We start from the raw sequence: 13,858 nt of genomic DNA, 5'->3' as shown, positions 1-13,858 counted from the left end.
CAGGAGCATCACGGGGCACGCGTCCGTCTGCTGCAACTGTGGTTTAATGCCAAAGCCAGGGCTTGGAGCTGCTGTAAATGAACCACTGCCCCTTGCTACCAGCCCTGGAGGTACTCACCACTGTTAGATGGCCGTTCTTGGCTTTGGCTATGAGCAGTTCTGATCCTGATATGAAGTCAATGATCCCTTCTTTGCCTTGTCCAACTGTAAACTTGATGCTGTGAAGAGCAAGATGAGTATTTGAGACTTAGTTTTACCTCCACTGGCTTTGTTTGACCCTTTTCTCCTGGAAGCTGCTTGGCTGCACCACCTGCTTGTTCAGGGAAGCACAACTACAGCTAAGATGTTGCGGGGACGTTTTGATGCACGTAGGGGTGTTTCTGGAACACAACCCCCCCCAGGCAGCTCCCGCAGGGGCTGAGCTTCCCTCACCTGCCCTGGTTGATGTTGACGTTGTTGACTTTGCCTGCCTGCATGGCTGTCTTGGTGAGCGTCTCAATGACGTGGTCACTCTGCAGCACGACATCTCCCTGCCGGGAAGGAGAGACAAGACAAGTGTCACTGGACCAAAACAATTACGCTGCTGTTAACGTGCTCCAGAGTTAGGATGGGAAAACACTAATCCACATGGAGCACGGTCATGCTGTACCTGTGGCCATTAATTAAGGGAGCAAGGGATGGCACCAATCCTGTTGGTGACTTAAGCCACTGGTGAACCCATGATGGGCACAAGTAAAGAGCACAAGTAACAAGAGCTGGCACAAGGTCAGTTACAGACGTGTCACCGCGTGTGCCCTCCCCCCTGAGCTGGATCTTCTGCTCTTTGTGCCTCAACCCCCTGCCTAGAGGCGGTTGGAGAAGCAGGGGATGGGTTCCAGTACCTTCTGTTTGTTGTCCTCACAGTGCACGTGCAGCACGAAGAGGTTATCGCTCAGGCTGCTCACGGAGATGCCTGCGACAGAGAACAGCCACTTGGCACCCAGCACAAGAACCTCCCCTGGGAACGCAGGTGATGGACAACAGGCTTAAACTGTGCTCCTTAAGGTGGAAAAGAACCTTCCGGGTGCCTCTGTCCACCAGATGTAGGAAGAATTCCTGGTTACAAGCTGGCCTGGCCTTCAGAGAGAGGTAATTTGGCCAGTCCAGACACCTATGACCAGAACTGTATTGGACAGATACTCCACTCAGGCCGGGAGGTGGGTGAGTGGTGTAACTACTGGGATACTAAGGATTACTTCATGTACTTGATGCTAGATCCAAACCCGATTAGCTGGTTAAGTTGAGCATTAGCTGGTTAAGTTGAGCTGGCCCAACCTAGCAGAGATGAACACACATCTCTAATAGAGTCTTACGGGAGTCATAGAACCCCCAAATTAGTGTTGCCCTTGGAAACCAGTTCAGATGGTGACGGTTACAGACGCAGCAGTAGTCACATGGGGTGATGCTGAAATGATTAACACCAAGACTGGAGCTGAGAAGTGAGAGGTAATAACTCCACTGCCCCAACCTCCCTCAGCAGTTCTCCCCCTCTGACCAAGTTCTCCCTCTAAAAGCATCCAGGCCATGTCAGAGAGGGCCCTGAGCAGCTGCTGTGCAATAATGGTGCAATTCCCTGCGGCAGAGACGTGTGTGTTGGGAAGTGACTGCGGAGGGGATTGGGGGAGATGAATTGAGCAATTCTGGTGACATCTGATGGAATTTAACTTCAGGAAAACACAGTTCCAGGATATCACAGATTTAAAATGCTTCTTGTCAGCATCTGATCCTTCTTGGCCAGGACAAAGACACGTTGGTGAGTGTATTCTCACTTCACGAGGGCCGAGGCAGACCCAGCCCCCTCCCTGCTGCCCCCCTACCTGTCAGATTGCCGTAGTCGATGCGTTGCTTGATCTTGGACTCCTCGATGATGATGGCTGCGTGCTGGGTGAGGAGCAGCTGCCGGGCTCTTGCCTTGTATCCCTTCCGGTCGTACTTGACCACAGGAACTGCGTACTGAAACAAGTGTTAACGGTGCTCAACCCGCGCTGGTTTCCCCGTCAGCTGCCCTCCCTCTGGTCTAGAGCAGGAGCCCGGTAAATAGGGAATGGAGACAGTGTTTGACTCCTGTTCTCAGGTCCTTGCTGACCTGGAGAGGTTCTGAACCAGGTGATGGCTCCAGCCAGCTTGGAGAACCCAGGTTTAGTTTAAGTCTGGGTGGCTCCTGCTGCAGCCCTTTCAATTCTGAGCTGACAGAGTTGGGACACGGTTAATGTCCAAAGGGTATTTCTGAGCCATCATCAGCTCTTCCCATGAAGTATCTTCCAAGATCACTCTTGCTGTATTTTATTCATCAATCTGATCTGATATTCTGCTGAATAACTCTAGAACCTTGACAAAAGTATTAAGACACAGCTCTCACCTTAATGGCTTCATTGTTTAAAGCCTGCAGGACTTTAGCATTTATCTCTTCATTACCTGTATTAAAACCAAAAAGATGGGGTCAGAAAGAAAGTTCTAGCAAGAAAAGAGCCCATTAATCCCCCCCATTCCTCCCTCCTGTTCCGCTCACCCAGGCGGGTGTTGATGAAGAGTCTTGGAACACTCTGAGGGTAATTGTCCTTTTTACCCTTGAAAATCTCACTGGCAATTACTTTTTGTTCCAGCTGCGGGGACAAAAGACGTGCTCTGGGTTAATGTGAAACTTCTCCTTAATAGAGAGAGAAATTGATCTTAAATGAGATGCTCCCTTTGTTTCCCTTTAAGCAACTAGCTCTGACCTTCTGACTCACTCTAGTCCCAGACTCATACGCAATACTCTGTCCATCCCTCACCCTCCCAACACTGAGCCTGTCCTTAGGGCAGAAGGTGCTTCCCTTCTCTCTCCTCTCAGAAGTAACTCTTGTTATCCCCTGTTTGAATTTACCTGGACACTGCATCCAGGCCTGGGATTTTGGCAATTCCCATGTTTAAAAAGTACTGACAACGCAGTAATGGCCTTATTGGCACTACCCCAACTGTGACAGCTCCGATGGGCAAGTGCACATTATTGCTGTGACACAGTACAAAAACCAGGGAAAAATGCAGATAAAAGGTATTTATTTGGGAGTCTGGATTGCTGGGGAAAGGAAAGTGTCCAGCAACGTCTCCAGCTCAGTCACAGCCTGTGCTAATCCCGTGCCCTTAATCACAGGCTCAGCCACTCGCTAATCTACAGCACTTTGCTACTCACACTTAACGCTCTGCAGGCCTCCACCAGCAGTACGATGGACTATGCAGTGCAAAAACCTTAATGACGACTCTTACTATCAATCACTTCCCAACAGTTACATGTAAATTGCTCCATGTCCCATCTCCCATCGTGTCCCTTTACTGAGCCTTTGATACAATTACACAAAACCTTTTCCTGGCCAAGATGAATCAAATCTCAGGATACTCGTTTTAGCTGTTACAGCAGCTCTCACTGCTCACGTGATGTCTCTGCTTGGAAAATGACTAGTTCTGTGCCTGCAGGATTCTTACTCTTGGTCTCTATATGGTACAACCAGGATAATGCAGCTGGTTACATTCCTATCTTCCATGGGAAGGATAGTGGAGCCTTCCAGTACAGACATTACACAGGGACATGGAGATACAGCACCTCTTCAACAGCATGTACTGGAATAGGTGGACAATGGTTTGTCTTTTCTGCATGTCTTGACCATTAGTTTTTTGTCTTTAACCTAATAAACCCCACAATGCTCCTGTGGGGCCATTAAATGAGCTCCTCCACCTCAGCCCTGCTGCAGGGAGATCCCCCCCTATAGTAGTGCTTTGTCCCTCCCCTCCTGGGAACACTGGTTGTGCAGTAACATCAAGTCATCTCGTACCTGCTGCTTCCACTCGGGGCTGATTCTCTTGCAGTAGGTCCAGACCATGTTCTGCATACAGAGCTGGCGCAGGAGCTGGGATGCCTGCACAAGGAATCACACTGTCAATGAAAGGAGCTCAGAACCAGGGACAAACCAACCCAAACTGCGAGGACAGATGAGAACACCTCAGAAAATGCATCACTGAACTCAAACGGTGCTTCAGTACCGAGAGTTGCTTCTAAAATTCAATACGAGGCAGTTTATTTCTCCCCTTTCTAAGAGGGTTTCCCTTCAATGCTCTCCACCTGCTTTAGACTGGAGAAGGAGCACCCAGATGCTCCCCTCACCCTGCTGTGCCTGCCCTTGCATCCAGGGCCTGCAATCGAGCACTCAAGGGCCTTTGGGTAAAATAACCAGGACTTTCTGCAATAGCTTGTTTTGAGCAGATAAAAGCCCAGCTGAGGGTTGGAACTGGATGAGCTTTCAGGTCCCTTCCAACCCAAACTGTTCTGTGATGCTGTGATTCCAAAACGGTGCTGTCAGAGCACTGCACTCACAAGCTGTCAACACTCCAACTCCAGTCACTTCACAGACACGCTGTGATTCCAGCTTGGGATGATGCCTGGAGTCATTCCACCAGCAGAGCTGCTGATGTATGTAACCAGAGAGAGCCTGGAGGGTCCCCTCACTTCTCCACCAGTGCCCCCCACCCTGTACCCACCTCACTGAGCGACGGAGGAGGAGTTGGCCACGACTTGTCCAGAACATTCTTTGGCAGGTTCCTTTTGAGGTTCATGAGGAAGGAGAAGCGGATGTAATCCAGGAAATACTCGTTCTCGGGGCACCGCGGGTGGTTCCGGTAAATGAAACCTTTGATGAACCTGAGGAAGAAGAAATGTTGTTGTAAGAACAGTGGCCAAAGTCAGTGATTTTTGGAAGCTGCTTCTTGCCAACCATGTTCTGGGCTTCGTTTACGTGGTGGAACTTGTTTAGAAAGTACTTCAGTGACAAGCAAGTTTATTCTTATCAATCATCTCACTGCCAAGACCTAAGCACCCAGCTGATGGCCTGGGTTACCCTTCACGTACCTCCTGATGGTCTCCACTGCCCACTTCCTCTTGGCAGCTTTCCGGCGCCCCAGCGTTCCCCGCCACCAGGACTGGATGGCTATTGCTAAGAGTAACACCAGACAGCAGTTAAAAGCACTGGCAGATGGGAACTGCTGGAGGAACATGAGCAAGTTTGCTTCCCCTGCTCAGTCTTCCATGGGGAGTCACTGGGGACCACACCAACACCTTCCACTCTACTCCCAGCAAGGCTCTGGGGACGTTCCTGCTCACACACCAAACACAAACCACCTCTGACAGCAGCAGCCGCCTCAAACCAGGCAGTTCCCAGCCCTGCACTTGCCTTTCTCTCTCTTCCTCTCATACCTGAGTGTTTCATGTGCAGGAATTTCTTCCGACGGTAGAAACCTCTCCACGTGGCCTGCATTTTTGTGGCTGAAATGGCAAGAAAAGGAGCGATTGGGAACAGGAACTAAGCAGGTTTTGGTAGGAAAAGGCTTGGTTTTTTAAACATAAATCTCTCCCCATACAAACAGCAGATAAAGGTCATCAGAACTCAGACATCCACTGTCCATGAAGCTGCTGTGGTCTGTGACTCACCCAGACTCTGCTTCCTCACTTCCAGAGCATCTTCCGTCGCAAACAAGGTCTTGGGAAAGCGGATAAAAATCTTTGTTCTAGAAATAGAAGTGCAGAACGATGTTTGACATGCTGGAGGAGTCTGCTTCCTGCCCTCAGCATCCCCTCTGGGCTCCCTAACCTCACCCATTAGATAGAGAAACCCTATTTAAAAGCAATGACACGGACGTGCAATGATTCATCCTCTCAAATGAAGGAAACAGCAGAACTCACCGTCCCATTTTGTATTCTTCCTGTTTGTAGCCCAGATGCTTCACCAGCACAGCCACCCCGTCGTGGGGCCGCCCGTCCCACGTGGGCCACGTTTCTGGACAAAGGGATTTGTACCTGGGAATTGAGAGCAGGAGGAATCTTAAGGAGAGAACCAGTCCCTACGAGGAAAGGGAAGGGGGAGAGGCCACGCTTCTTGCTCCCCACGAGGTGTAAGAGCTGCCCTGAGTATCTGTGGGACCAAGACCAAGGAGAGGGCAGCCCAAGGAGGTTCTACCTCTGCAGGAAGACCTCATATTTCCTCCGATAGGCGAAGCCGGCTCTGCGCACGCGGAGGTTCTCCATCAGGCCCAAGTATTTCACTTGGTGTCGGATGAGAACTTCATCGAATCGGTCTGGAGAGACATGAAAAGAGAGAAACGTGATCAATGTACAGCTGACCCTTCACCTGGAGAAGGGGCACGTTCAGTCCTTAGGTTTTGCACAAGTATCTTTAACCCATCCTCATGCTGCAGGTCCCACACCACGTGTCATGTCCCCACTCTGCTTTATTACACTTTTATACCTAGTCCCAAACTACAGTTCTCCTTTAGGATGTTCTCTGCGTGCAAGGAGGAAGAAACGAGGGAGAATAAAGGTCATGAAAAGGAAGTTCTGTAGGTTAATAATCACTCACTTTAAACATGACCCTCCCACTGCGATTCCTGGGCCATCACCTCCCCACAAGCAGCTCCAGCACCAACCCCAAATGACAGAATCCCACAGGAATTCTTCATCCCAGCTCCTTGCTGTGCCTCCCCTCACCAGGACCTTGTGTCACCAGGGTCATACCAGCCTGTTTAGCATCGTTGGGTTTAATGCAGCGAATGTAGGAGGGTTCTTTGGACATGAGAATTTCCATGAGCTTGGAGAGGCTGTTTTTAAACTGAGTTGCTGCCTAGGAGAGAAGAAAGAAAACCATGAATGACTTCGAGCTAGTGCTTGTGACCACAGAAACCTCAGTCTCCCAGCTTTAAACAGAAGAGGTTTGCACCCAGATTCCCATGTTAGACAGGATGTGTCTTAAAAAGAGGGAAGAGCCACACTTCCAGCCAGCTTCGTGTCCTTACCGTTTCAGGTCTCTTCTTGTCCGTCAGCTCTGTCCTGTCGAAACACTGGTTTATGATGGGATTCTCAGAGTTGCACATGGTCTGCAGAGAGGTGGTGTCAGAGAGAAAGCACAGAGAATCCTTCAGAGAACTAGCAAAGAAATGTGGGACAAAGCTGCTTGTTTGGGGGGTTCTTTTTGGTTTGATTCTTAATAATAGAACGAACTTCAGGCACCTCAGTTTGTCTTTTGATAGCGCAGCCCCATGGACACGCATTCACCAGGTGGAGTCTGCAAGAACCTTTCCCTCAGGTGCCATCCCCCATTTTAAACCCAACTGCTCGTTCTGAGCTGGAACATCCTCCATCCACACTCACCTCCTTCAGGTTCCGAAAGAGAAGGTCATTGTTTTTATCCAGAAAACCTGGAAGACAAAAGGAAACCGCTCAGGCTGCCACTGGTGTTCCACAGGAACGGCACAACAGGGCAGGAGGTCGAGAGAGGAAGTTCATCTGGCTCAGCACGAGATGTGGATGTATTCAATGCCCAGGTTCTCCTTTGCTCTATGGTGAAACTGGTTGAATTCAAGGGGCAGGACAGGAAGAGAGGGAAAGGGTGAGAGGTGGTGGAGATGATGCACACACTGACCTGCGACGCTGTAGGTGACCTCTCCAGCATAGTGCAACAGTCGGAACTCCTCCCGCCCCAGGGACTTGCGGGTCTTCTGGTCAGCGAGCTTGTGCCTGGTGAGGAAGTGAAGGAGCTTTAGGAGAAACAAACATCTGCTTCAAGGGGGATCCACCTCAGAAAGCACTAGAGCGTCTGATCCAGAGTGGGACCGCGTGAATGCAGAAGGGGGGCAGGGAATAAACCCTGTGTGCTGATTTTCAAGACCCAAAGTGGAATGTTCCCAACCAGCAAATCATAAATGTCAGAAAATGGATTGATGTTTGTTCCCAAAGGATGAACTTTCAGCTTCGTGGTGAGGCTGTGGGCTGGTTCTGTGTGCACATGAGACTAGAGGAGAGGCGGCAGGCAAGAGGGCAGGGGAGATGCTGGCAGCAGGCTGGCGTACTCGAGATGCTGCACAGGTCCCACTCTGAGCATCAGCAGAGCAACCAGTAAGAATAAAAAGACATTTGGAGCTCCAAAACTGAAGTAAACAATCTGAAAGGTGACACATGGAATTGTGCCAGGAAGAGACAAGTCAGTAATAAGACTTGTTGCTCCTGCTTTATCCTGAAGGATACTCTTGAGAAGAGCAAGGCAGTTGTGTTGACAACTTATTCTGTATTATCTGAACTCACAACCAAACCTCTTTGCAACAGAAACCACCACCATCTTTCACGTGGGAGCCAGTACACCTCGGGTGCTGCTGCTTTACACACAAGGAGTTATACCACTATCTAGAAGTAATAAAGCTCTGGGCTCTACCACACACTTGGATCCTACCAGTGTAACTGTGTTAACACTCACGTGAGAAAATGGGGATGGTTCTTCACAGTTTCCTCCAGTTTCTCCAAGAAGGTTGTATCTGTGGCATCCCCAGGTCTCAGGCACTCTTCATCCTACAAACACACCCATTCCAGCGTTGAGTTCCTACTGTGCTCAGCAGGGCACAACATGACTTTTAAGTGTCACTGTTCAGTGCATCGTTGCTCTTCCCACCTGCTCAAACAGCCCTCGCATAAGATTAAACCATTCTTTTCTGGGTTCTTCCCCCTGCTTTGCACCACACTGCCTCAGTTTTTTCAGTAATGAAGGTGTTGTTAACTCACCAAAATAGAAATGATGCCTTTGAACTTCTCTTCCACCAAATCACAGATTATTTTGTTGTTGAAATACTGAACCGGTTCCCACTGCAAAGCCAAGAAACCACATTTTGGTGAAAACCATTCAGGGCTGGAGAAAATGAACATCTTGGAACATTTCAGGCAGCACCTCACTAAAAGAATCTTTCTGTCAACTTAGAAACAAAGCTTTTCACTCCTGAATTTGTCTTCCTAAATATTCCCTTTAAAAAGCATCCTGAAGCAGAGGCAAAGATTGCAATGGCATTACACACTTCAAGCTGTATCACACGCAGTGCTTCAGAAAGAAAGGAAAAAGGAAAGCTCTTTAATCCATTCACTTTAGAGACCTGATAAATCAGCAGCTCCTTTCCTAACCTGAGCTCTGGCCTGCAGGAGATGCTACAAAGGAGATAGTGGAAGTGATATAGTGGCTCTTACCGCTATGCCTTCTGACTCGTACTCCTCTTGTTCTGACTTTAATGTGAGCTCTATGAAGAGCTGCTGCAATTTTTCATTACAATAATTAATACAAAACTGCTCAAAGCTGCAAACAAAAATCAGAGAAATAATCACTAACACTGTACCACAAGTAAAAGAAGCTCTAATCAGTGGGCAGCAGCATGAGTATCTCTGAGTAAATCAAGAGAAGTAGAAGAGAATTTGGGAAATGTTCATTTACTGACTATAAATTAGGTATTAGGAAGAAGCTCTTCTCTGTGAGGGTGCTGAGGCGCTGGCACAGGGTGCCCAGAGAAGCTGTGGCTGCCCCATCCCTGGCAGTGTTCAAGGCCAGGCTGGACACAGGGGCTTGGAGCAACCTGCTCTAGTGGAAGGTGTCCCTGCCCGTGGCAGGGGCTGGAGCTGGAGGAGCTTTAAGGTCCCTTCAGCCCAAACCAGTCTGGGATTCTATGATTTATTACTTTGTGTGAGACCAAACCCAGATGGCCTCAGAGATAGTTTATTTCACAATGGAGAGAAACACTATAACGAATAAAGTCACAAAGAATTGACTCAAAACTCAGAGACATGGATAGAAACAAACCTGTTGTGCTGGAAAACCTCAAATCCATAGATATCGAGCAATCCTAGAACTGTTGTGCTTCTCCAGCCTGGAAACTTTCCTTCCTGCAACAGGGCAGAAAGCAAATGTTGCTACATACTGATAGCTACAATCCATCACTGGATCTTACCCACTTAGTTACAGCATTTACACCTCACCCTCTTCTTAGTGGAAAACAGATTCATTTAGAAACCACTGTACAGCGTGGAACTTGTTATTTCTCTGCTTTGCAGCTAAAAGATGTAGGATTTCCTTTCACATGTGGTTGGATACCAGCAAACAAAAGGTTCCTTTACCTCATAAGCCAGAGACTTGTTAACCTTGTTCACCAGCCAGGAGAAAGTGCGTCCGTATATTGCCTTGGCAAGAGCATCCCTTGCATAGGCTGCCTGCTCCAGGTTCAGGGGGCTGATGAGCTGTGTGCAGGAGACAACAAAAGCCACTCACCAGCCATCCCCTGAGGGACTGAGTTTCCCCTAGTTCACTGTTAATAACGAGCCACCCCACAGCACCCTGCCCAGGATCCTTGTAGGATCCTGCACTGACAACCTCCTTTGACAAGCGAGGAGTGAACCTGATGGTGTATCATTGGCTTGATTTAATTCCATGTGCCTCTCAGATCCCCAGCTCATGTTCTTACCTCTTCCCCTTTTGCTATGATCTTCCTGTGGATCAAAGCATCTCGAAGAACAGAGCCTTCAACTGCTAGAAGCTGCAAAGCAATAGAATATTAAATTCACCAATGGAACAGTACATTCAATTTATTAGTAATAGTTTTAAGACACCAGAAAGTCTGATCCTGAAAGCCAAGTGAAACAACCCTTTATTTCCCATTCACACTGCAAGACTTTTGCAGCATCAGTCTGTCCTGTTCCTCCTGCACACCAGCAGTGATAGGACCTAGCACATAAACTGGCTTGATTGTTCTGGCACAAAGACTCAAGTAAGCAAAGCCACGAGGGCTCTTCTTTCTTTAAAACTCCTCTCTAGAGCAGATCTACTCCTGTCCCACTGCCTGAAGGTGAAAACCTCAAGTCAGCAGTGGACTGTATGTAGAGAAGTCATTAAATAAAGGAGTTTGATGTTAATATTTGCCCCTTATTTAGGTCAAATAAAAGCAAATTTATGAAAGCTTATAAATCATATTCTAAGATTCTATGATGGTGTCAAGTTCTAAATAAGGAAATCTCCACAATCCATCTCTCCTGCAGTGTCTCTCTCTCTGGTGATACTCACCCTAGCCAGGTATTTGATCTGATTCTCTGTAGTGACCTGAGCATTTCCTTGCTCATCAGCAGCAAACTGCACGTTCCCCAGATGCAGGACACTAGCCACAACGCTCAGCAGATCCTGGAGTGGGAGCAACAGCCAGGAATCAGGAGTGGGACAGGGCAGCGAGTGAGATTTTGGTGTTAATTAACATTTTACAAGGACATTTTGGATTTTTTCAGAGAATACATTCCCTCTGAACACTGCAGAAATAACAAATCAAAGCCGAAAACATTCCTTAAAGGTAGGAAAACAGTTCTGCTGTTAGACATGTCTCACCTCCACCTCGTTGTCCTTGAAGCTTATAATGGACAAGGCTCTTCGCACGATCTTCCAATCGTTTTTATCATTTATGGAACTGACCCTTGCACAGTGACCCTAAAAAGACACAATTTGATCTAAGTAAGTAAATTATTGTCAAAGATGTGTTCCTCGTGCTCAATCCGTTTCTTTTTATAGCAATGTTATTTCTGAAGTGAGGGAAGGAAACTACAAAGTCAACTGGGAATATATGGGTGCTATAACAGAACAACACTAAGAGTGACTGGTTAACACACACCTTTACTAAATAGTGATACTGTTGTGGGTTCTTCTCGAGGCCCAGCCTCCGCAGTAAGTCCTCTTCCCCTCCTTCTAGCAGCTGGTAGAAAATGTGGAAGTTCCTCTCTCCATGGTTCTGGTGCACAACTCGGGATTTCTCCAGGAGGTAGTTCAAGATGTGGCCCCCGACAGGAGCCCCCTAAATCAAACCATATACATTGAATTAGTTCATCAACATAGAGGAAAATACTTCTGCTTCTTGGTGGGCTGCTCAAAGACAAACGAGATACAAAACAACAGCCTACACAGAGAAAAATAGCTGTCATTTTGTACCACAGTGGCAATTTGAGTTCTGAAGCGTACACAAAAGGAGCTGTCAGGTGACAATAACGTGCCATTATACAAGTCATGGCTCCAGTACACACTGAATGGGATCCTGTTTGTGTAGAATTCCTTCTCAGAAGGAATTCAGCACAAAGGGAAAGCAGTAGGACTGTGAGTGTGGAGGGATTATGTACTGAGCTGTTTAAATGACTGCAGCACGCTGAGCTGCTCGGTTCTTGCACTACGTCCATCCTCACAGTGTGGGGCAATTCGGATCAGAATGGAAGGAAACGCTGTGCAAAGTTACAGCTGACAGAGGTTATCTTCAGATCACAGCTGGGACCAGAGAGCTGCTGTGACCAGGAGCAGTTCTGAAGTGTACCACAGATATTAAGTTACCCTGTAATCAAACTGCACATCCATGTATTTCCCAAATCGGCTGGAGTTGTCATTCCGAAGGGTTTTTGCATTTCCAAAGGCCTGAAATGAAAATTATTAAGAGAAAAAGGAGTAAGCATCAAGTAAGGTTATTTATAAACACTTGGGTGAAGCTGCCAGTTGCTTATTTACAGCCATTAGAGCCTCAGGTTGTCCTTTTTGCAAGAGCAACCAAGAAGGAAACAGATTGTTGCTCAAATTCTAATGCTAATCGTTATACCCAGTGCAAGCACTGCAGATGGAATATCCCTCTGAAAACATTCCCATCACCCCAGCAAGCTTATTTTAATGCCAGTTCGCTGCTGACAACATATGTCATGTCTGACAGTCTTTTCAAAGCTGCTTCTTTGATCACAGCTATTTGCCTTCAGTCACCCACAGCTCTGCAATGTCCTAACGGGCTGGGGCCTGCCAGGCTCTCCCCTCTCCCAGGGAGCACCTTTCCCAGTGCATGCAGCACACATTTGAGCAGAGAGCTGAAATATCAGAGGGAACTACAGAGACAGCTCCGGACTGGACACTAGAGGACACCACAGCACTGGGAAATGCACCCACAAATGCTTCTGTCAGAGGGCAGCTGCCCACAGCCCATGTGTCCACTTGTGGCTTTGCAAACTCGTGCAGTGCACCAGAACCCTTCCCACGCCGAATGCTTCTATCCCAGCAGCCCAGCTATTCCAGAATTGCTCCTGGTGGACTGGAAAGGGTGAGCTCAGCTGCAACGGCTCTTTCCTTGGCTTGGAAGCAGAGTGGGATTCCCCTGTGTGTAATGTGAACAAACTGCCCACATACCGCGAACCAGCGTTCCCAGGATACGCTATCCCACCATCCCACTATCCTCTGTGCACCGAGAGCTCAGCCCTGCCCAGCGGGGTCCATCTGCCCCCACTTCCTCTGCTGGAAAATGTGAGTGCTGCTGGTATGAGTCAGTGACTCCAGGTCAAGCTTCCAGCCCTACCTCCAGGACAGGGTTGGACTGTAAGAGTCGGTCCTTCACGGTTTCGACCTGCTGGCTGGCTGGGCAGGTCACGGCGTAGTACTGCAGGATCTTCTTGGTGGCCTCGGTCTTGCCAGCCCCGCTCTCCCCCGAGATCAGGATGCACTGATCCTTCCTCTCCGTGCGCAGGGAGCGGTAGGAATTGTCTGCAATAGCGTAGCTGAGGGGCAATGATGAGCAGGGGTTAGTTTGTTTCTACAAGTGAAGGGCAGAGACTCCTCAGTTATGATTATCCCATGGAGGGAGCTCATGGCAGAGGCGCCTCTAAAAGGAGTATGTGTTTGTGGTGGTGGTGGTGATGACACCTCTATATACATCTTAACTACTGAGCCAGGTTTCTGCAGGGTCATAGCCCAAATCTATCAAATTCCTTTAAAAACTCTTCTTTTGACTCTGACAAGAAGAGTTCCTCTAGAAGATAACTAAATTGTGGGATCAGCATGGTTTGGGTTGAAGGGACCTTAAGGCTCCTCCAGCTCCAAGCCCCTGCCACGGGCACGGACACCTTCCACTAGAGCAGGTTGCTCCAAGTCCCTGTGTCCAATCTGGCCTTGAACACTGCCAGGGATGGGGCAGCCACAGCTTCTCTGGGCACCCTGTGCCAGCG

General features: G+C 48.4%; 1 protein-coding gene across 1 annotated transcript in view; it reads right to left on the bottom strand.

The window, feature by feature from the left end:
* The window catches only part of MYO1C (myosin IC), a 26,145-nt gene that overhangs the window by 178 nt on the left and 12,109 nt on the right, over nt 1-13,858 (bottom strand). The window contains exons 5-32 of the mRNA XM_010015011.1: nt 13,213-13,411; nt 12,216-12,296; nt 11,512-11,691; nt 11,232-11,330; nt 10,920-11,033; nt 10,324-10,395; nt 9,980-10,099; nt 9,666-9,748; nt 9,062-9,167; nt 8,609-8,689; nt 8,307-8,398; nt 7,479-7,573; nt 7,208-7,254; nt 6,853-6,933; nt 6,575-6,680; nt 6,021-6,138; nt 5,747-5,860; nt 5,495-5,571; nt 5,261-5,329; nt 4,916-5,000; nt 4,549-4,708; nt 3,846-3,929; nt 2,549-2,642; nt 2,399-2,454; nt 1,857-1,992; nt 882-952; nt 433-530; nt 119-218 (exon numbers count right to left, since the gene is read on the bottom strand). Coding sequence (XP_010013313.1) covers nt 119-218; nt 433-530; nt 882-952; nt 1,857-1,992; nt 2,399-2,454; nt 2,549-2,642; nt 3,846-3,929; nt 4,549-4,708; nt 4,916-5,000; nt 5,261-5,329; nt 5,495-5,571; nt 5,747-5,860; nt 6,021-6,138; nt 6,575-6,680; nt 6,853-6,933; nt 7,208-7,254; nt 7,479-7,573; nt 8,307-8,398; nt 8,609-8,689; nt 9,062-9,167; nt 9,666-9,748; nt 9,980-10,099; nt 10,324-10,395; nt 10,920-11,033; nt 11,232-11,330; nt 11,512-11,691; nt 12,216-12,296; nt 13,213-13,411 — 2,818 coding nt within the window. The remainder of the gene's footprint in view (nt 1-118; nt 219-432; nt 531-881; nt 953-1,856; nt 1,993-2,398; nt 2,455-2,548; nt 2,643-3,845; nt 3,930-4,548; nt 4,709-4,915; nt 5,001-5,260; nt 5,330-5,494; nt 5,572-5,746; nt 5,861-6,020; nt 6,139-6,574; nt 6,681-6,852; nt 6,934-7,207; nt 7,255-7,478; nt 7,574-8,306; nt 8,399-8,608; nt 8,690-9,061; nt 9,168-9,665; nt 9,749-9,979; nt 10,100-10,323; nt 10,396-10,919; nt 11,034-11,231; nt 11,331-11,511; nt 11,692-12,215; nt 12,297-13,212; nt 13,412-13,858) is intronic.

This window comes from Nestor notabilis, unplaced genomic scaffold, assembly GCF_000696875.1.
Source record: "Nestor notabilis isolate BGI_N333 unplaced genomic scaffold, ASM69687v1 scaffold30365, whole genome shotgun sequence".
Classification (NCBI taxonomy): Eukaryota; Metazoa; Chordata; class Aves; order Psittaciformes; family Psittacidae; genus Nestor; species Nestor notabilis.
Note: the sequence above shows the minus strand (reverse complement) of the source record. Positions and strands in the feature narration are given on the sequence as shown.